General features: G+C 40.5%; 1 protein-coding gene across 1 annotated transcript in view; it reads right to left on the bottom strand.

Annotated features, from left to right (window-relative positions):
* LOC132826623 (phosphatidylinositol 3-kinase C2 domain-containing subunit gamma-like) overlaps positions 1 to 22,808 on the bottom strand; it is a 61,361-nt gene that overhangs the window by 5,267 nt on the left and 33,286 nt on the right. The window contains exons 7-11 of the mRNA XM_060842579.1: positions 18,447 to 18,539; positions 14,208 to 14,337; positions 13,245 to 13,381; positions 6,744 to 6,913; positions 4,900 to 5,056 (exon numbers count right to left, since the gene is read on the bottom strand). Of these exons, the coding sequence (XP_060698562.1) occupies positions 4,900 to 5,056; positions 6,744 to 6,913; positions 13,245 to 13,381; positions 14,208 to 14,337; positions 18,447 to 18,539 (687 nt within the window). The remainder of the gene's footprint in view (positions 1 to 4,899; positions 5,057 to 6,743; positions 6,914 to 13,244; positions 13,382 to 14,207; positions 14,338 to 18,446; positions 18,540 to 22,808) is intronic.

The raw sequence follows: 22,808 nt of genomic DNA, 5'->3' as shown, positions 1-22,808 counted from the left end.
GGGTGGCCTGAGGTGCATTTGTTTTAATGCAAGAAGTGTAGTAGCTAAGGCAGATGAATTTAGGGCTTATATTAGTACCTAGGAGTATGTTGTTATAGTAATGACTGAGACTTGGTTGAGGGGAAGGCAAGATTCGCAACTAAATAGCCCAGGATATCGAGGCTTCAAGTAGGATAGAGAGGGAGGTAAAAGGGGTGGAGGAGTTGTGCTACTGGCCAGAGAGGATATCACAGCTGTGCTGAAAGAGGGCACTATGAGGACTTGAGCAGTGAGGCAATATGGGCAGAGCTCATAAACAGGAAGGGTGCCGTAACAATGTTTGAGGCTGTACTACAGACCTCCAACAGAGAGTGTGAGATAGAAGTACAAATATGTAGACAGATTATGTAAAGAGGTAAGAGCAACAGAGTGGTGGGGATGAAAGATTTTAATTTTCCCAGTATTGACTGGGATTCACTTAGTGTTAGAAGTTTAGATGGAGCAGAACTTGTAAGAACATCTAGGAGGGTTTTATGGAGCAGTATGTAAATAGTCCAACTCATGAAAGGGCCATACTGGACCTGGTGTTTGTTGAATGAGCTTGGCCAGGTGGTTGAAGTTTCAGTAGGGGAATACTTTGGGAATAGTGATCACAATTCCGTATGTTTTAGAATACTCATAGACAAAGACAAGAGTGGTCTGAAAGGAAGAGTGCTAAACTGGAGGAAGGCCAACTATAGCATAATTCGGCAGGAGCTGGGAAATGTAGATGGGAGCAGCGGTTTGAGGGTATATCCACATTTGATATGTAGGAGGATTTTAAACAGAGATTGATTAGACTGCAGGATAGACATGCCCCTGTGAAAATGAAGGATAGAATTGCAAGATTAGAAAACCATGGATGACAAGTAAAATTGTGCGACTAGCTAAGAGGAAAAATAAAACATACATAAGGTTTAGGTGACCGTAAACAGACAAAGTTTTGGAAGAATATCGGGAAAGTAAGACCAATCTGAAACCAGGAATTAAGAAGGCTAAAAAGGGTCATGAAATATCTTTAGCAACCAGGGTTAAGGAAAATCCTGAAACCTTTTATTCGTATAAAAGGAGCAAGAAGGTAATTAGATAAAGGGTTCCCTCACTTAAGGACAAAGGAGGAAAGTTATGTGTGGAGTCAAAGAAAATGGGTGAGATTCTTAATGAGTACTTTGTGTGATATTCATTGAGCAGAGGGGCGTGATGGCTGTTGAGGTTAAGAAATAGATGTTTGATTACTCAAGGTCAAGTCGGCATGAGGAGGGAGGAGGTGCTGGATATTCTAAAAGGCATTAAGGTGGACAAGTCCCCAGGTCCAAAGTTACTGAGGGAAGTGAGACAGGAAATAGCTCAGTCCTTAAAAGATACCTTTGCAGCATCCTTGAACATGGGTGAGGTCCTGAAGGACTGGAGAATTGCTAATGTTGTCCCCTTGTTTAAGAAGGGTAGCAGGGATAATCCAGGTAATTATAGATCAGTGATCCTGATGTCAGTGGGGAAGCTGCTGGAAAAGATGCTGAGGGATAGGATTTATTTATGTTTGCAAGAAAATGGGCTTATCAGTTATAGGCAGCAAAGTTTTGTGCAGGGAAGATCATGGCTTACCAACTTAATAGAATTCTTTGAGGAAGTGACAAAGTTAATTGATGAGGAAAGGGCTGTAGATGTCATATACATGGACTTAAGGTGTTTGATAAGGTTCCACGTGGTAGGCTGATGAAGAATGTGAAGTTGCATGGAGTCCAGGGTGTACTAGCTAGATGGATAGAGATCTGGCTGGGTAACAGTAGACAGAGAGTAGTAGTAGAATAGAGTTTCTTAAAATAGAGAACTGTGACCAGTGATGTTCCACAGAGATCTGTGCTGGGACCACTATTGTTTATATTACACATAAATAATCTGGAGGAAGGTATAGGTGGTCTGAGTAGCAAGTTTGCAGATGACACTAAGATTGGTGGAGTAGCAGGTAGTGAAGGGGACTGTCAGTTTGGAGAGCTGGGTGGAAGAATGGCAGATGGGGTTCAGTCCGGGCAAATGCGAGGTGATGCATTTCAGAAGATTCAATTCTACAGCGATAACCTACAGGAAATGGAAAAGCTCTGGGGAAAATTGAGGTACAGAGAAATTTGGATGTTCTGGTCCATTGTACCCTGAAGGTGGCAACACAGGTCGATAGAATGGTCAAGAAGGCATATGGCACGCTTTCCTTCATCGGGCAGGGTATTGAGTGCAAGGGTTTGCAGGTTATATTACATAGGTATGAAACTTTGGTTTGGCTACCTTTGGAATACTGCACACAGTTCTGGTCACCAATTACCAGAAGGATGTGAATGCTTCGGAGAGGGTGCAGAGGACGTTCACCAGGATGTTGCCTGGTATGAAGGGTGCTAACTATGAAGAGGGGTTGAGTAGATTAGGATTATTTTCATTAGGATGACGGAGGTTGAGGGGGTCCTGATTGAAGTTAACAAAATCATGAGAGGTATAGACGGGGTGGATAGCAAGAAGCTTTTTCCCAGTGTGGGGTCTCAATTACTAGGGGTCATGACGTCAAGGTGAGAGGGGAGAAGTTTAAGGGAGGTACACGTGACAAGTTCTTTACGCAGAGGGTGGTGGGTGCCTGGAACATGTTGCCAGCAGAGGTGATAGAGGTGGGCATGGTAGTGTCATTTAAGCTATATCTAGACAGGTACATGAATGGGCAGGGAGCAGAAGGCTCCAAAACCTTGGAAAATAGACGACAGGTTTAGATAGAGGATCTGGATTGGAGCAGCCTTGGAGGGCCGATGGGCCTGTTCTTGTGCTGTAATTTTCTTTGTTCTCTTTTTTTCTTGCAGTTTGACTCTTCCTGGTGTGTAAGAACACTGTGATGAGCTACTCTACAGAATAGTTGGAAAATTAAGTCACAAAAGCTAACTCATTTTACCAAGCAAGACTAAGAAGTGTTGGCTTGGATGTTTTGAAATGGTAACTCGTGGAGCTAGCTATCTGCATTCTTACTGGTCTGCCTTCCTGCAGTCTAGCAGGATTTGTTATCCTTTCACTGTATTAGTTCAAATCTAAATAAAAGACAGACATCTGTCTTCTATGATTGCTAACGTTGTTAATACATGCAATGGTAATGACTTTGCTGAGCTACAGCGTTTCGTTTGCTTTTATGCTGAGGCTGCTATGGATGGAAAATAGGATGAGGAAATTAGAAAAGCACATGAATAGCTTGCTTGATGGCCAAAGATATTGGTGATGAAAAGCTAAGCTTGATTAATTCTTCATTTTCAGTTTTTAAATTATGCAGAGCCCAGCTATGAGCTGCTGAGGGCAGGAGTTCAATACAGAAACACAACATTTTCAATATACTGCTGGGTAATAAAAAGGAACAACACAAACACACACAGAGGCATACACACTGTTCACACTCACATATTCACACACACACTCTTCACATCACACAAACACATGCTTCACTCTCACACACACATACTCTTCACTCACACACACATACTCTACACTCTCACACACACTCTTCACTCTCACACACACTCTTCACACATACACACTCTTCAGTCTCACACAGTCTTCACATGCAAACTCTTTACACTCACACAGACACACACCCTTCTCGCACACACACTCTTCACACTCACACTTCACACTCACACACTGTTCACACTCACACATACACTCTTCAAACACACACTCTTCATATTCTCATACGCACATTCTTCACACTCACACACTGTTCACACTCACACACGCTGTTCGCATTCATACACTGTTCACACTCACACACACTCTTCACACTCACACACATTCTTCACACTCACACTCTTCACGCTCATATACATTCTTCACACTCACACAACTCTCTACAAACACATACACTCTTCACACTAACAACTTTTCACATATACACAACTTTCTTCACACACATACTCTTCACACACTCGCACACTCTTCACAGTCACAGTCACACACTCTTCACATACACATAAACACACACACACAAACACACACACACACCACGGTGGAAATCCAGAGTTACCACTGGGTTATGGGGCTTGAGAGTCTAAATTGTGGATCGTCATCGGTCCAACCTGGGTGAGCAGGAAGCAGGCATCTTCACAGTCTGACATGTTGGATCTAACTGAGAGGATGCGGTGATCCTGAGATTGGTGGGAAGCCAGCAGTGGGATTGAGATTTTAATGAGCTTGAGAACAGTGCAACAAAATTAAAAATGAAACATCTCCTAGGCACACTTCTAAGCACCCTCTCAAACCCTCAGGTAAGGATGCCCAACATTGCACACCCTGTCCCACATGTTACTAAGGTCGCATTGTCAGAGTGGCTCTCTGACTTGTATAGTTCAGCAGCGTTTAGGCTCATTTTGGACTTAGAGCTCCATCTGAAGATTACATCAGATAGATTTTATCACTCTCTAATTATCTGGGGCTGCGGGTCTTTTGTTTTTAAGAGGAAAAGCGTGATGTAGTGGGTTGACATTTTCCCCATTTTATTTTAATTTTGTAGGAATCTCAATGCTTGGGTCTGGAACTGTGTCAATCCCTATCCAACTAAACACCGCCTCTTTCCCCAAATGCAGTCTGCAGAAGATAGCCTTGTGGCTTTTAAGGGTTAGATCGGAAGGAATCTCTGGGGTAGTCCAGGATTTGCCCCCTTGGTGCAGGGGTTAGATGGTGAGGCAGACCATAGTCTAAAGAACTGCATTTAGTCACCGAATAGTACCTTAAAATGATTTTTAGCAATGGAAACATTGTGCACAGATTTCCTCACCACGACCAGGCTGAAATCTTCTCCTTGGATTCAGGGATTTTGAGGACCTTCGTGTTTCAAAAACCCGACAAAAAGTGTCTTTTCGCTCTTACCAACTCCAGTAAATTCATCAAGAGTTGAGTGTGTTGTCGAATGATGTTGTAAGCCCGACAGCTTAGATCCACAAACATCTGGAAACGAGCTCCATCTTTTCCACCTTCTGTGATGAAATGCTCCATTTCAGATGTAAATATAAAAGGCGCTCGATCCCTGGTTGTAACCATGGACAGACCCTGATTAACATATGGACTGTACCCTTCTGAATTAATAAACAGAAACTTTACTCTTTGATATGATAAAAGAGCTAGCACCTTTCATAACCTGAGGACGTCTACTGCATTTTAGCACAACAAAGTACTTTTGAAGTATCGTCATTTAAAAAAAAAATGTCATTCACAGAATGTGGGTATCACTAGCAGGGACAGCATTTATTGCCCATCCCTAATAGCCCTTAAGAAAGTGGTGGTGAACTGCCTTGTTGAACCACTGGGTCTTTGTGATAAGTGTTGTCAATTAGGAAACACGCAGCGAGATCCCACAAACAGCACTATGATAAGTAACTAGATATTAACCATTCTATTTATGTTGGTTAAGAGACAATTATCAGCCTGGAAATTTAGATGAACCCTCCTAATCTTTTTCAAATATTGCCTTGAGATATTATAGAATCTGTAAAGGGTGGAAGCAGGCCATTCAAGTCCACACCAACCCTCCCAAGAGCATCCCACTCTATCCCTGTAACCTGCATTTCCCATAGTGAGTCGACATAGTGTGCAATTTGACACTATGAGCAATTTAGCATGGCCAATCCACCTGTTATGAAGTTGAAGGTGTGTAATGTATCTTTAAGAGAGATGAATGCTGTTCTGCACTAAGAGCTGACAAGCACCTGTGTAATATGACGAGATAACAGTCTCAGAGGAAACTAGAAAATTGAAAATATGTAACATTTGGCTGTGAATTAGATACCTGAGTTGGTTGCTGTTTTGACAACAATATAAATTTAACCAATAAGTTTAAATTATGCCCCAGGATACTAAAATGTATTACATTTATTGTTTTGACAAAATCCAACCAATGTGATGATTTGATGTCAGGGATATAAAAAAAGGCAGGCATTTTCAAGGTCAGAGAACAACTGCCATTTGAAGCACTCTCGATCAAAGGTATCTTTTCATATGAAACATCTTCACAGTAAAAAGAAGGAAGGTGACCCAGGGAGAACCTTTATCCGGAAGAAGAAAGACACTGACAACAACAGTTGCTGTATGGTTTTGAAATGAAGGTTTTGTAAGTTATTGGTTTATTGGAACAGTATAATGTTACAGAGTTGGAGGCAGATATTAAGCTGTAAGAGAAAGGGGGCTTCAGGTTATGAACAGTTGTTGTTCAACGTCCACCTTTAGAGTTAAAGAATAAATTGATATTATTTTCTTTAAATAGTGGAATTTGGGAGTTCTCTGTCACTCATCTTTTAACAGATTACGAGGTGAGGTGAGCTATTCTGGGTGTATTAACAGAGGTGCTCACCACTGTGTCATAACACACCTAACCTGCTCATCTTTGAATTGTGGGAGGAAACCCACAGAGACATGCGGAGGATGTGCAAACTCCACACAGTCACCTGAGAAGGGAATTGAACCCTGGCCCCGGTACTCTGAGGCAGCAATGCTAACCAGTGAGCCACTGTGCCGCCCAGATTTAACATCCACCTTAACGGCCGGGTAGTACCTCAGGATGACCTTGAACCTGAACATTTAGATAATGTAGCACTCTCTCAGTACTGTACTTGATTATCAGCCAAAATTTTCAGCTGTCATCTCTGGATTTAGACTTGACATCATCCCCACGGATGTGAGGAGTAAGACACTCTAGAGAAAAAGTTAAATATGCTGACCTTTTCATGCTTCCAATCATCTGAGCATGACCCAATATTTTTCCAAAGTCGATGTGGAACATGTGGCCTGTGGTTTTCAGCATTATGTTGTCATTGTGGCGGTCACAGATGCCCAAAACGAACGTAGCAACACACCAGCCTGCACAGGAGTTGACGAAGTTTTCCACAGCCTAATGAGCAAAACAGTAATGCATGAACGATGCAACATGAACTTTAAATCCAGGAAATGAAACAAAATCTATCTCCATCATGGTACTTCATTTAGAAATAGATATACAAAGGGATTTCGGAATCCTCATCCACGAATCTCCAAAAGCCAGCGTCCAAGTTCAGTGGGTAATTGAATCGTGGTGTTATATAACAAGGAAACAGGCCCTTTGGCCCACTCATCCATATCGACCAGGTTTCCTCAACTGACCTAGTCTTATTTGCCTGTGTTTGGCCCATATCCCTTTGCAGATGCTGGAGATCAGACCCGAAAATGTGTGGCTGGAAAAGAGCATCAGGCCAGGCAGCATCCAAGGAGCAGGAGAATCGACGTTTCAGGCATGAGCCCTTCTTCAGGGAGGGGGGCTCATGCCCGAAACTTCGACTTTCCTGCTCCTTGGATGCTGCCTGGCTTGCTGCGCTTTTCCAGGAACACATTTTCGGCCCATATCTCTTTGAACCTTTCCTATCCTTGTATCTCACCAAAAGTCTTTTAACTGTTGTAATTGTATCTGCCTCTAACTCTTCTTTTGGCAGCTTGTTCTATGTACGCACCATCTTCTGTGTGAAAACATTGCCCTGCAGAACCATGTGAAAAGTCTTTGGATATTCACCTTTGTGAAGGCAAATGAAATGTTGGCCTTTATTTCAAAGAGAAATGAGCATTAAAAATAGGGAGGCTTTGCTAAAACGAGACAAGGCCAGTAGTCAGACCACAGCTGGAATAGTGTGAACTATTTTAGGCCCCTTATCTTGGAAAGTTATACTGGCATTTGGAGGCAGTCCAGAGAAGGCTGTTGAGTCTACTACATCTATTGAGGGACTGTCTTATGATGAGAGGTTGAGTAGTTTGGGCTTACTGACTGGAATACAGAAGAATGAGAAACAACCTGATTGAAACGTATAAAATTCTTGGGGAACTTGATAGGGCAGATGTGGAAGGTTGTTTTCCCTTATGGGAGAATCCAGTTCCAGAGGGCATCATCTCAGAATAAGGGGTCACATGCTCAAGACAGAGATGAGGAGGAATGTCTTCTCTCAGAAGGTGGTGAATTTGTGGAATTCTTTACCACAGAGGGCTGTCGAGACTGGGTTGTTAAGTAGATTCAAAGCTGAGATAGGCAGATGATTAATCAGTAAGGGCATGAGGGTTATATGGAAAAAGTAGGAATGTGTAGCAGAATATTATCAGAATGGTCTAATTGAATGGTGGAGTAGACTTGGAATGCATGGCCTCTTTCTGCTCCAACATCTCTTGGTCTTTAAAAGTTTCTGGACTCATCTCAGGCTCCACCTGTGACCTCATGAAACTAGCCAGAATCCACGCATTGGGCAAGACCTGCTATCGAGCAGACAAGGTTCAAACTAAATAACTGGTCTTGCTCACTATGAGTTTCAGCACAACAATTGTGAGATCCAATTGGCAGGAACCCATAATGCCAGGATAGAATCAAAACAGCTTTATTTCAGCATGATTGATGGAATCCTCTTTGGCCATACATGGTAGAAAGAAGGAGAATTTAAAGAGTTTAGAAATTCCTCCTGCTATCCTTTTCACTAATTCGTGGAAAGACCAAATTAATCTGACAGTCAACACAAACATCCAATGATCCCTGATGAACTTGCTCTCAACATTATGTCACTTATTAGCATTCAAGTCAGAAGGCTGCAGGCTCAGATTCCACTCCATAAAGTTCAGTGCGTAATCCGGGCTGACACTAACTCAACCACTTTTTGTTTGCAAGTATTGTTCTTCTCTCCATTCTGTATTGCTCTGAGAAAGACTGTGTGGAGTGTGGGGATAAAAAAAAGGAAGGTTTTGCATCACCTTTACTCTGTGCCAACGGTGGGATTCTTCCTCCTGGCCCATTGATTTTTTTGTTCCTTGATTCTGCAAAGTAGTAGCAGGCTCCACCATGGCTGTCATTTCCCGACAGGATGATGCTTAACAGTCAGCTACTGCTGCCTGGTGGAGCTCAGCACAACGTATGAGACCATATGTATGTAAAGATAATGTCTCCTGAGTAATGCAGTTAAGATCTGGGCTCAGGACTTGGAAATTATTGGGGTGGGGTGGGTTTCTGACCCCCAGATTGAAAATTAAGTCCCTGGACTTCATATCAGTGCATGCAACTGAAAGACCTCCCTGTGCATGCTCATATATGAATATGATGACTATCTTGTACTCACAGCACTCAAATTCCCAAACCTCCTTGCAAGATCAATCACAGATTTCATTGGAATATCTATCATATTCCAGCCACTACATTAATTATGGCCAAGATCCATCCAAAAAATTACAACTGAATAGGAATATTCATTTACACAGAATACTTTAACCAATATTGACTCAACTGCAACTTGAGTTTTCAGTTAACCCCACGACAAAGCAGTTTGTGAAATTTTTGCTGACTTTTCAGATGAAGGAAGCATTGTAATGTGTGAATAAATATTATTGAACACTTCTCATTGACAATTAGCCTTGGTTTCCTCCTGTGAGATCTTCTTAAGATGCTAATACAATTCTTCCCACATGCTATCAAAATGCAGCTAAAGGCTCTGGTTTCTGCAAAGTCTATGGGCCCTGACAACGTTCCATCTGTCAGATTGAAAACTTGTACTCCAGAATAAGCTGAGCCCTTAGCCAAGATTTACCAGTACAACTACACTGCTGGTATCTAATTTACAATATGGAAAATTGCCCAAAAAGCAGAATAACTCCAAATCACCCAATTACCACACTGTCAATCCATTCACAATTGTCAGCACAGTGATGGAAGGTGTCACAACAGCACTTGTCTACTCACTGATGCTCAGTTTAGGTTCTACCAGAGTCACCTGACTACTCTCCTCATTCCAGCCTTGGTCTAACCATAGATAAAACAGCTAACTCTAGAGTTGAGGTGCAAGTGACTGCCTTTGACATCAAGGTAGCTCTAGTAACACTGGAGTCAATAGGAATCAGGGAGAAAACTCTCCACTGGTTGGAATCATCCTTGGTATAAAGGAAGATGATTGTGGTTGGTGCATCTCAGCCCCATGACATCTGTGAGGGAGTTCCTCAGTGTAATATCTTCAACCCAACCATCTTCAGCTGCTTCATCTACAATCTTTCTTCCATCATCAGATTAGAGGTAGGAATGTTTGCTGATGATTATGTAGTGTTCTGTTCCATTCTCAGATACAAAGCAGTCTGTGCTTCCCTTGACATTCAACACATTTACCTCAAATAATCCCCCATTGTCAATATCCTGGCTGTTATGATGAACAGGTTATAAAGATACTGTGGCTACAAGAGCAGGTTAGAGAGTGGGAATCCTGAGTTGAGTAACTCACCTCCTGACTCCTCAAAACTTGTTCACCATCTACAAGAATAAGTACAGGAGCGTGATGGAATATGGGCCATGTGTCTGGATGAGGGGCAGCTCTAATATAATCCAAGAAACTTGACACTACCCAGGACAAAACAGTCTGCATTATTGACACCCAGTTCACCACCTTAAACAATCACTCTTTCCACTATCAGCAAAGAGTAATCAGTATGTACCATTGACACAATGCAATGCAGGAATCTGGCAAGCAACTTGCAATAGGACCTCTCAACACCACAGTCTCCACCATGTGGGAGTAAAAGGGCAGCAGACCTACAGGAATACTTTATCCTGCAAGTTCCCTCCAAATTCCACAATTAACTAGCTTGGAACAATATCACAGTTCCTTCACTATCACTGTGTAAAACTCCTGGAATTTCCTTTATAGTAGCAGTGGGGGTGTGCCCAAACCTATGAACTGCCATTGGTCAAGAAGGCAGTTTGCCATTAACTTCTCAAGGCATGTTGGTGATGGAGAGCAAAGGCTGGCCCAGCCAGAGATTCATATTTCATGAATTATCAAGAATAAAGGTATTATGGTCATCAGAACTATCAACCAACAGGTTCAGCATTTTCCAGTAAGTGCAGTCTTTTGTGTTATTATTGCGTTTTAGGAAAGCCCAGCCACAATCGGTCTCAATTCTTTGGAGCTACCAAGAACTTAGGAAAACATCGAAGTAGAATTCCAAAACTTAAGATTTGGAGGAGCTGGTGTTGGACTGGGATGTACAAAGTTAAAAATCACACAACGCCAGGTTATAATCCAACAGGGTTATTTGGAAGCACTAGCTTTCGGAGCACTGCTCCTTTAACTGAAGGAAACATTGGCAGTGTGGACGAGAGAGAGATCTCAGTGGCCATCTGAAGGATGAAGGAGCCCTGCTCTGAAAGCTAATGCTTCCAAATAAACCTGTTGGACTATAACCTGGTGTTGTGTGATTTTTAACTCCAAATCTTAGACAGTAGGCTGCGGAAGGTATCATTACCATTGGTGGATGTATGAAAATTACGGTTAAATGCTAAAGCATATTATGCCTGATAAATTTATATTTATTGTCACTGCTGTTACAAAGTTACTGATTTGGTTAGCAGGTTCCTGTAAATATAAACAACCACCTGAAGGATGAAGGAGCACCACTCCAAAAGTAGTGCTTCCAAATAAACCTGTTGGCCTACAACCTGGTATTGTGTGATTTTTAACTTTGTACACCCCAGTCCAACACCAGCACCTCCAAATCCTGAAAATAATGTTAAGGTAACTGATGAATTAATGTGAGAGGAAAGTACTGTGGATGGTGGAAAGCTGAATTATAATGAAAAGATAAAGACCTAAAATCCTTAAATCCCTGCTTGAACTGCTCAGAATTTCTAAAACTTGCCAATCCGTTAATGTGCTGTTTTATTATGATTGAGAGGTAAATGTTCACCAAAATGGCTGCGCTTCTTTGAATCATGTCATGGGATCTTTTACATTCATTGGAGTCAACAAATGTCTGGTTAATGATTCATTCTGGAGTCATCGGTTAATCAAATATTTAACCAACCCTTTCTGAAAGTGCTAAGTGACGTCTGTTACTGACAGTCTGTTTCTTGTGTGTAACAGTAGCTGCTTGAGGAGATTGGGAATTGTTGTGTTACTGCTTGAAGAATTTGTGTTGCTTTAACAGCTGGATATCTCAATGAGCCAAGAATAGGATGAAACCACATAACCAACAACCATGCACAGTCCATCAGAAGCAATCCATGTAAGATTCTGTGAATCCGTCTTTTAGATTAGAATCAGTCTGACCATGGTGGCACAGAGAGCGTCATAGGGAAACTCGCACCTTCAATACATTATCTGGGCCCACATTGTTAAAGTTCACTTGTGAATGTAACTTTTTTAATAAAACTTTTGCAATTTACATATGAAAGAACTGAAACCAACGTGGTCATTCTAAAAGTTGAGAGACTTAAAAACAATCCAAGTCTTTTTCAATATATAATTTCAGTTACATCACACTGTAAACATTTGCTATAAATTCTGTGTTTTACAATCCTAGTTTCCACAACCACCTGATGAACGAGCGGCACTCTGAAAGCCAGCGCTTCCAAATAAACCTGTTGGACTATAACCCTGGTGTGGTGTGATTTTTAACTTTGTACAGCCCAGTCCAAGACTGGTGTCTCCACATCATCAGAAGCAAGTTCACATCACTGTTTACGTTTCTTAGAAAAATCCCCACCACTGCCACCATGTTGGGTTTTATTTATGTGAATTGTAACACAAAATAACTTGAAATCAGCTTTATATAACACCTGAGACTACAAGTTGCAGTCATAATTAACTGTACATGTACTTAGGCTCGAGCTTGCTTCTGTTGAACTGTGCAAAGCAGTCATGTCATTTCATTCTGGTCCTTGACTTATTAGCATAGCCAGCCCTTAGAGAAGTAACAATACAATTTGAAGTTGACTCAGTGCTGTTGTACCAAACCTTAAGCAGTGACTCCTGTAGGAAGTATTGCAATTGTGAGATTTTACTAATGGAACAGTGTGGCTCTACCAATATGGTTCAGTCTTCTAAATCTGCATTCAATTCTCCCTCAACTTTGACTCCAATTTACTCTACTGGATTGCAAATATAATGGATTTTGGGAAACTCTCTTTATAACATCAAGCAATCTCATCCAACTCTTGAACATATGAATGCTGTTCTGAATATAGAATGTACAAGTTCAATGCAAGATCTGCTTTGATCAATTGTAAATTCCATTCAATACACAACAAATAATAAAGGATGGGAGCTTGAGGTAATCACAACAACACTGAACTGATCACAAGCAGTTCCCAAATCACTGATTATATAATAGAAAAATAGTACAGCAGTAGAGGAGCACCACTTTTTTTAAACCTATGATGCAAACATAAGGTTAATGCTCACGTTCTTGTACTGTTCTTCAGTGGGGTTGTGTTCCTGGAACCATTTTAAAAGAGTGTGCTCCTTGAGTGGCCCAATGATACCATGTTTCATATGGATCTTGGCAAGTGTTGTGGCATCAGGGACCAATTCTACCAAGCCTGCAAGGAGTCCAAGAGCTTGAGTGAAGCAGTGTACAAAGGCCTTGAACATTTTGCTTTTACTTGCAATAAATCAATCACTGTACAATAGTAACAAATCGGGAGATCATGGCCGAGTGGTATTATCGCTGGACTATTTATCTAGAACTCAGGTAGTGTTCTGGGGTTCTAAGTTCATATTCTGCCATTGCAGATAGTGATGTGTTCATACAATAAAAATCTGGAATTAAGTGTCTCATGATAAGCAGAAAATCATTACTGATTGTCAGGACAAATCCATTTGGTTCACAAATGTCCTATAGGGATGGAAACTGCCATCCTTACTTAGTCTGGCCCACATGTGACTCCCCCGACCCACAGCAATGTGATTGACTTTAACTGCCCTCTGGGCAATTATGGGTGGGCAATAAATGCTGCCTACTCAATAATGCCACATCCAGTAAATGAATAAACTAAAATATAAGGGTTGAATTTATACCGTGATCTTCAGTAAGTTGTTCAGGGAAGATTTCACATCATTTTTATTGAAAATGCCTTTCATTTTCATCGGCATCAAATTTCTAACAAATGCAGAGTATTACTTATTTATTTTTGAAGTGAAAATATTTTGGCTTCCTTGTGTGTAATGCTAAAAATATTGAGATGAAATCTTTGCTATAAGCACTTGAAATATTACCAAATATAGTGAGCAACTTAATCCAGCAGGGATGATCTTAAAAATATTGGTTTGCAGAAAATGTAAACTTTTTATCAATGTAATTTAAGAGTTAAACCTTTTTAAAGGGTCTAATATGTTTAATAAAGAAGACAACACTGTAGCACAGACCTCTTCCCCTTCCTGTTGATATGCACTTGTAGATGATCATGCTCAGATTCAGCCCCTCCTGGCACCAGATCCTGTCCATCACTTTAACCAGCTGCAGAACAAGCATGTCCTGCCGAAGATCGTCTCCTGACTGAAAAGAAATTTCAAAACCAATAAGTTTAGAAATCCAGCAAGATTGTAATAGATGCCCCAATTACATTGCTGCTGGGGATATTGAAGCATACATAATTCAATCGGAAGTCACTGTGATATTTGCAGGATGTTTCACTGGACACAAGAGTTTTAAAGTTACACAATATACAAGTTGAAGGAGATACTATTGTGTTGCAGAACTGGTACCAACAAAGATGAAACTAGGAAAGCTGTCACAGGTTTCAAATAGAACAATCATGGGAAGTGCACACCATATTATGACAGACAGGAATATCTATTGAATATTTTTTTCATTCAAGTTTCTGACATTGATATTTAAAACTGAAACTGGCCAGGAATTAGCATGTCACCACTGATAGACAGGTATGGTTTCAAGATGACAACTTTACACACATAGTTTCCATTACAAAATAGTAACAGCAGAATTCATTGTAAATATTAAAACATGTTGGAACATTTAACTTTAAAACATATCATATTATGTTGGTTCAACTGGTTTAAATATCCTTTGGCCTCAAATCATGTTTTTCTTGAAGATTATACTTCGTACAACATCCTGCGCAATTAATTTTCTTCATATGAGAAAGGTAATACTCAAATTTTTGTCTGCCTTTCATTTATGAAAGTATACTAAAGTTCTAGTGAAGTAGCTGAGCCAACGCTTTACAGTGGCAGGAAACTGTCATTGAAGTTCATGATGGTTAAAAGAACCTACTCAAGCCTTGCTTCTTGAAGTCAGACTTTGACTTCGGTTGTGTGATGTATCGTGTTTAATTTATGTATACATCGGTGTTGGTTACTGTCTTCAGGATTTTGTTTTTGAAAGGACAAGGTCAGAGAGCAGGTGACTGGCTGTTGAGTATTAAGGGAATATTATTTGTACTGTGGTTGCTTCCTACATGTAGGATAGACAATGGATGGTTATTAGCTTTGCTTCATTTCAGGATACTTTAACTCCCCTCCCACTTCGCCAAGGGCATGCAGGTCCTTGGCCTCCTCCATCGCCAGACCCTGGCCACACGATGCCTGGAGGAAGAGCGCCTCATCTTCCGCCTAGGAACCCTCCAACCACATTGGATGAATGTAGATTTCTCCAGCTTCCTCATTTCCCCTCCCTCCACCTTATCTCAGTCCCAACTCCTGGATTCAGCACTGCCCTCTTGACCTGCAATCTTCTTCCTGACCTCTCCACCCCCACGCCCTCTCTGGCCTATCACCCTCACCCTCACCCTCACCTTCCACCTATCGTATTCCCAGCGCCCCTCTCCCAAATTTCCCCCCCCTCCCTACTTTTTATCTCAGCCCGCTTGGCACACCAGCCTCATTCCTGAAGAAGGGTTTATGCCCGAAACGTCGATTCACCTACTCCTCGAATGCTGTCTGGCCTGCTGCACTTTTCCAGCACCACACTTTTCAACACTTCTTTTCAGGATAACCAAGGATTGATTTTATTTCATAAAAACTCAACATGTTTTTGGGAGATTAGAGGAGACCTGACTGGAGTCAGAGACAAGTTTGGTTTCTCTCCTGGAATGGAGTTCTCAGAATATAACAGGGAATAAGTTACCTCACCAGAAGTCTACTCTGTGGAACGTACAGACCAGAAAGGATTGGTTAGAAATGTGCAAGTTATTAGAAGCTGAGAATATCTAGACTCTTAGTTTCATAGGTATTCACGCAAGAAGACTCCACAGTACACAAAGTGAAAAAAACTAGAGATAATCAGTTTAGTCAGACTTAAAGATTTAATATAAGGGCATAAATTCTCTGAACTTGAATTTCTGTAAATATTTGCTATTGAGAAATAAGTTGAAAGCTTTGTTTTACTGTGTGTTTTAAGATATTTTAAAACTGTCTTCTATATGGAATCCCCACAGTGTGGACACTCAGTCCATCAAGTCTGCAACAACTCTCCAAAGAGCATCCTAACCAGACTCTATCCCCGTAACCATGCATTTCCCGTGGCTAATCCACCTAGCCTATGCATCCCTGGACAATTTAGCTTAGCCAGTCCACCAACCCTGTACATCTTTTGGACTATGGGAGGAAACTGGAGCATCCAGTGGAAACCCACACAGACAGGGGGAGAATGTGCAAACTCCACACAGACAATCACTCAAGGCTGGAATTCCTGTGCTGTGAGGCAGCTCTACTAATCACTGAGCCACCATACTGCCCCATCTAGATAGATTAGTTTGTTTCTATTTTGTTTGCATTTTGTGTAATAAACTTTTGCTAGATTGTTAAAGAAAATCTATAATCTCATGTGAATATGTCTCAGTGACTGACTACCACATTAATAAACAACTAAACATACAATATATCAAGCCAGATTTCATTCTGGGATCTGACTTGTCCAGCAGTACCACCACCATAGATGATAAAACATTTACCTCATGTGGCATTCTGGCAGTATGTGATTTTAGTATGTAATTAACCAGGTTTTTAAGCATCGAAAGGAATAAAGCAGATAATCTGTATGCCATTTACATCATAAGAGCTAATCTTAACTGCCATCTCATTATGTCTGCCCTCCCTAGGTAGTCACATTCTTAAATGCTTGGATCAGATTGGTTCGGCAGCTATCATTATAAAGATAAATGTAAATTTATTCACTGGACGTCTTTTGTCATTTTAACAGTAAGCACAAGAAGCTATATTCACTGAGCTACAAGATTATTATAGTAACATCATGTTATTGAATGAGCTCTCAAAGCATCTGTGGAAAAGCAGAGATTGTGGTGCTACTCATTCTATTCTAATCAAAAATGAGTGTGGCAATTAATTTTGGTCATTTACATTCAGGACATGAAAAAGATTGTAGCACACTATGAATTGAAATCTGCTACATCTCTGTAATTAGCCTCTTCAGTTATCTCTTCAAACTCTATCCCAGTGCTTCCCTCCTATCTACTTATTTGATTTCAAAACTAACTCTTCAGTTGCCTCAGTTTTGTTCAATGGACCAATCCTTCAGCCTTACTTCACTTTGTGCTAATTTCTCTCCTTTTGTTCACTTCTTCCCCAATTGTTCCCTCAATCTCTTCCCATGACACCCTCCTTTTCCTTGCCTTTCTTTCACTTTATTCAAATCATTTGCCATTCCCTCTGCCTTCATTCTTTCATTAATGCCTCTTCTATCACATTGTTTCAAACTACCACTTGTTTCCAACACTTCACTGCTTTTAAATTCCACTGTTTTCAAGTGGCTAGCCCTTTTGTTCCGTTGCAAAGCAATCTATCCTTGTAAACTGCATTGGTCCTTAAATTGAAAGTATAATGTATTACCCCTCCTGGATGCCATTTCAGGTTTGCTACTTTTTTTGAATGACAATTTTGCAGTAATTGGACCAATTAAAACAACTTCAAGGGCAGCACCATGGCTCAGTAGTTAGCACTGCTGCCCCACATCGGGTTCGATTCTGGCCTCTGGCGACAGTCTGTGTGGAGTTTGCACATTCTCCCTGCGTCTGTGTGGATTTCCTCCGGGTGCTCCGGTTTCCTCCCACATTCCCAAAGATGTGCAGGTCAGGTGAATTGGCCGTGCTAAATTGCCCATAGTGTTAGGTGTATTAGTCAGGGGTAAATGTAGGGAAATGAGTCTGGGTGGGTTACTCTTCGGAGGGTCTGTGTGAACTTGTTTCCTGTTTCCACACTGTAGGGAATCTAATCTAAAAAAAAACTGGCCATTGTTCATATCGAATGGTGCAGATTGATCTTTCCAGGAATGTCCATCTTGAAACATCAAGTATAATTTTAGAATGCTCTACTTTGGTATTCCAGCAATTGGCTTTGGGAAAAACAAAAACGTCACACAACCTACCAGTCATTACTTTAAACTGACAGAGAGGGATAGCTTTGATATCATAAGTAATCACCGCTCTGTCGATCTTTAAGTAGGATTTTGCAAATGTGTCACAATTTAAGCCATGGGGTGGACAAAGTTAAAAATCAAAGTTAAATAGGAGCACCTGATGAAGGAGCAGCACTCTGAAAGCTAGTGCTTCCAAATAAACCTGTTGGTCTATAGCCTGGCGTTGTGTGATTTTTAACAATTTAAGCTGACCTGAATCATTCCAGTCATACCTTGAATATCACGTTTATATTTTCACCCAAAGGGTCTGCATTTACGAAAGATATTTTCAGAGGAACAGCATTTGAGGTGAAATACGAACAAGCCTATTTTGCAAAAAGAAAAACATGGAAATATAAGTACCATGATAAATTGGTAACATTTTGATTTGCTCAACATTTGAAGTATATACAGACAAAGAGTGGGCCAACTGGATTGCTATAACAAAGACTGCTGGGTCAAATCATGTCCTGGTGCCATTGATGGGGCTCAAATGATGATAGGCTCAATTTCTACTCGCCTTAACATATACTCTAGCAATTGGCATTTCTGCTCAATACAGAAGGTGTGGCTTCGTAGCAGGTGCTGCTTTCCAGGCAAGATGGGTCCCCCTCTTTCTATTAACATGTGCAAAAAATTCCTTTGCACATTTTGAAAATACAAGGGGCTCCCTTTAGCCAACACAAAGCCTTAACCAACTATTCCAGAAATGCACCCTCTGGTTATTATTCCCATTGTGTAATTATGTTCTTCTTCAGTTGACTGCCATGTTTGTCTATAAACCAACTATGTGTTTCAAAAATAAATTGGATCAATTCTGAAATGGTTTTGGGAAGTCCTGAGGGCCTGAAAGATGTTGCATTAAAAGCAAATTTATTTTTTATATGCTTCCTATGAGTGAGCAATGGTTAACCAACAAAAAGCAATAAAGCCTAAATGTTTTCGGTTAGGATATTGTCAATCAGAACTTCTAGCCTGAGTCCTTCGAAAATGAAACCTGTAAATTATTTCACAGAGTGATTAAAAAGACCTTGTGTCAGCACAATATGTCATGTAAATAGAGTCCACACCCTCCCGCATTGGGAGAAAGTTAATCACACTTGTACAGTAATTGTTTTGCACTGGCTTATATGATGTTTCTATAGAAACAATTCCTGAGTGCATGTGAAAAGCTTTAGATTTTAGATTTCTGTGTTTTGAATCACTATGTCAAGCTAATCGCAGCAAAGTGCCTCATTTAAACAACTAACAAATGATTTTGTTCGACTGCTTGCTGTCCAAGATTGAGAGCTGAGGGGACTGAAGTAATTTTGCTTTAAGCAGAGGCCTTAAGGTTATTACAAACTTGTAATTTATTTCCCCTGTGACAAGTTTCAGACACCAGAGAACGTGGATCATTAAATTCACTTCATTCTACATTGGATTTCAATTCGTTGTCAAATTTGAAAATCAGCATTCCATTTTGTCGAGTGAATGTGATAGCTTAACCTTTCAGTAAATAACGCATTAGATTTGTAAAGAACAGAGAGGTATAAATGATTTAGACTGCAGTTTGGAACTCTGTTAAGTTTAGACTAGAACATATTTTGGATGCTTTACAAAATGGCATTGATCAATCAGAAAGATAAATCTACTTAATGTCTTGACTCAGAGAGTAACGTTTTTAGTTCAGTCACAACATTGTGAGTTCAAATTCTGAAGGTGGCCCAAATCTGAAATTTAGAGAGACACTTCAGTGCACAACTGAAGGAGTGCTGCATTGCCATAGGTGCACTTTTTAATTGATGGGTATTTGTTGCACAAGGAATCACAATGTAATTAGTTCACACATTCAGGTTGAGATAGCAAAGTAATGCCACTAGTAATCCGAAACCCAGATTAATGTTTTGGGTTCAAGTCCCACCATGCTGACTGGTGGAACTTAAATTCAATTAAGAAATTTGGAATATAAAGCATGAACAGTTTGATTAGAAAATATCCATAAAGCTAATCACTGTAATAGTGACTGTTATATAAGGTAGTACCTGAAAGGGTTAACTGACAGAACAAGATAAGCCCTGCCCATCAGGGTGGACAAGATTGATCCTGGGAGTAGCAAAAGGCATTTTGTATCTTAATGCTAAGTCCATCTAACTAACAGTAATGTGTACTTGCTCTTATGTTGAAACAGGTAGCCTCACAAGACATTAACATGTATCTCAGATGCAACGTAATTAATTATTAAGTACTGTGTAATAAACCTTTACTGTTTATTGAAGTTGAGCCTATATTTTGCCTAAGACTTTGTGAGTGCTAAAATAATTCCACGGAGGCTAGTATCCTGTCACCAGGTCACCATTTATTTACATGTGTATAGTACTTGACACTGGTCCAACTTCCTCAGAGCCAGCTCTCAGAGGGAACAGAACCTCTGAACCTTCTAATTATTTCTTTTTGCAAGAGTCCTTGACACTGGTCCAGCTCCCTCAGAACCAGCTCTCAAAGTGAACAGGGTGTCTGACAGTCCTGTTCTTTTTTTTCTTTTCATTTTTTTAAACAAAATCTCTGACGCTCTTCTTTTTTACCATTTTTTTACACTATCACCTAACTGCGGTAGAGCTTATTTTTTCCTCAGCACCCATGTTGTGTGTGCATGTGACCATCTTGTTTTTTTTAGTGGCAGCATTGTCTGTGCTATTATATGCTAATAAAAACACATTTTGATACAACCCAATGGAACTGATTCCTTTTTTTTCTTTTTTCTCTTGGTAGTGCTTATTTTTTCCCCAGCACCCATGGTGTGTGTGTGCAGGTGTGAGACACAGTGAGAGACACAAGATGCACGTATCTTTATTCACCCATCCTGTTTATATCTGTCAGCTAGGGCTCCCTGATTGGACCAGATTAACAGCCTCAGGAAACTCATATTCTAGGAGTCCACCTGGCTGACCTCATTCCAATCATTACCATTCTACATGGTATCAGTAATTAGATTAATCCTGTGAAGAAGGATTGGTGATTTTGAAGCTACCCAAGGGATCTCAGATGGTTCTGGATGACCAGACGATGTACCAAGTTGGCAGTGAGGCAGATATCAATATCAATACCAAAATCCCATCTTGTTCACTAAGTTCCTTTGAGGAGGGAGATCTGCATCTTTACTTGGTTTGGCCTACATGTGATGCTGAATCCACAGCAGGCTTCTGTCTGAAATTGCCTAGTTCAAGGGCGATTGTAGCTAACAAACATCAGCTTCGTGTGCGGTGTCCACATTCCACCAAAGAATAAGGGAACAAATCAATGATTTCTACAATAGTTAAAAGAAGGAATTTTCACTTATAGAGTGTCTTCATTTTTCCAGGACACCATAAAGTACCCACAATAGTTTAGAAATACAGTCCATATTTAGGAGGCAAATCCACAGTAAGATTGTGCAAGATAAATGAACAGTTTTGTTTTTATGTGATGCTATTAGTTGAGGAATGAATATGAGGAAAATGGCTTTTTTCTTTCTGATTTGATTGAAACCTAAGCTTTTCACTTCGTCCCTTCATCAATTCCGTTTTTGTAATAGTACCTGCCTCTCTTGCTGTTTCAACCTGTCTGCTGCCGAAATGCTTTTTCATGATTTTGTCACTTTTAGGCTGGACAGTTCCATTGCTCTCTGGCTGGTTTCCATCTCTCGTGCTCCATAAAACCTGGCGCACATTGAAAACTCTGCTGCTGCATTAAATTCTGTTCACTCGCCACCCCATAGAAAAAAGGGAATGGAGCACTGATTTGAAAGTGCTGATTCCTTGTGTTTAATCATGTTTCTCAATGTCAAAAACATCTGCAGTTTGATTCAACAGAACAACAAAAGGATACCCACTCAGAATTGTCTTTTGTTCTGATTTGATTTCTGAAATGCTGACTTAGCCAGAATACTGGAAAAGCTTTTCATTTACATGCCACTCCCAAAACAATGAAAAGAAGAAACTGTGGTTGAGTATCTTACCCTTCCAGTTTTTCCAGTTAAATGTCAGTTTATATGGTTGCTAGCTTATTCACCTTAAAGTCGTTGTGGGCACAAGCCTGAAGCTGGGATTTCAGCCGTTAATCTTGGCTGACATTTCATGCAGTACTGAGGGAATGCTACATCAGCATGAGTCTCCGTTTACACTTCCATTCCTCCTTACTGGTGGGGAAAAGATCTGATCACAGCTCTCCCTGATGAAAATCTCGCTAGCTGTGTTACTGGGATGGAGTGGAGTGGAGGTGCTGGTGTCAGACTGGGGTGGACAAAGTCAGAAGTCACATGACACCAGGTTATAGTCAAACAGGTTTATCTGAAATCACACAAGCTTTTGAAGCTCAGCCCTTCATCAGGTGCGGGGATGAAAGCAAGGTAGAGATGCCAGGAAATTTCTCTAAACTCAATTCACACCTCCAAAAAATCCAACCTCAACTCTCTCTCTCATTCATTGGAACTATGAGCCCTGACACTAACTATAAGTCTAGTGTTCTTTCTTGAAAACATTTTCAACACCTGCATATTTACAGCCTAAATCAAGGTCTTATTCAAGGATTGAATAATATCCTTTGTTTTGTGGATATAATATCCTTTGTTTTGTATT

The sequence above is a fragment of the Hemiscyllium ocellatum genome, chromosome 23 (genome assembly GCF_020745735.1).
Source record: "Hemiscyllium ocellatum isolate sHemOce1 chromosome 23, sHemOce1.pat.X.cur, whole genome shotgun sequence".
Classification (NCBI taxonomy): domain Eukaryota; kingdom Metazoa; phylum Chordata; class Chondrichthyes; order Orectolobiformes; family Hemiscylliidae; genus Hemiscyllium; species Hemiscyllium ocellatum.
Note: the sequence above shows the minus strand (reverse complement) of the source record. Positions and strands in the feature narration are given on the sequence as shown.